Source organism: Aptenodytes forsteri, unplaced genomic scaffold (genome assembly GCF_000699145.1).
Source record: "Aptenodytes forsteri isolate BGI_AS27 unplaced genomic scaffold, ASM69914v1 Scaffold422, whole genome shotgun sequence".
NCBI lineage: Eukaryota > Metazoa > Chordata > Aves > Sphenisciformes > Spheniscidae > Aptenodytes > Aptenodytes forsteri.
This window is the reverse complement of record NW_008795687.1, coordinates 491,164-491,722: the sequence shown is the minus strand read 5'-3', so window position 1 is coordinate 491,722 and position 559 is coordinate 491,164. Positions and strand designations below refer to the sequence as shown.

The window sequence follows — 559 nt, the reverse complement described above, 5'->3', positions numbered from 1 at the left end:
CCCCCCCCCTCCCACCACCCCGCTCACCCCTTTCCGCTGGTTGCTGAGGCAGAAGGTGCAGATGCTGCGGGGCTGCTTGCTGTCCAGGTCGCCATTGGCCCCGTAGATGGCACTGAAGCAGGGCTGGCCGTCCTCGCAGCCCTCGCCCAGCAGCAGCACGTTGGCCAGGTGGGAGATGTAGCTGGAGGCCAGGCGGAGGGTCTCGATCTTGGACAGCTTCCGATACACCGGCTCGGTGGGGATGAGGGTTCGCAGGGCGGTGAAGGCCGTGTTGACGCTCTGGGTCCGGTCCCGCTCCCTGCCTCTGCTTCACCATCACCATCGGCCCCGGTTTCCGCGGCAGCTTGCGGCGAGCCTCGGAGCCCTCGCAGCAGCCGAATGACTGGTCCGACGTGTCGCTCTCGCTCCGGTTCTCCTCATCCTCTGAGAGGATGCTGAGGTCAGGGTAGAGCACGCGGGCGGCCACGGGGCGCAGCATGGTGAAGGCCATGGCGTGGCGCGCGCCCGCCCACGCCCCCGGCCCTGCTGGGGGGAACCCCCGGGCTGCGGGGAGCCTTCC

The 559-nt window shown here is 69.6% G+C and overlaps 1 protein-coding gene across 1 annotated transcript in view; it reads right to left on the bottom strand.

Annotated features, from left to right (window-relative positions):
- The window catches only part of TCF15 (transcription factor 15 (basic helix-loop-helix)), a 24,847-nt gene extending 24,318 nt beyond the window's left edge, over positions 1 to 529 (bottom strand). The window contains 2 exon segments of the mRNA XM_009282774.2: positions 28 to 301; positions 303 to 529. Of these exon segments, the coding sequence (XP_009281049.1) occupies positions 28 to 301; positions 303 to 490 (462 nt within the window). The 5' untranslated portion in view covers positions 491 to 529.
- Between the last annotated feature and the right edge of the window lie 30 nt (positions 530 to 559).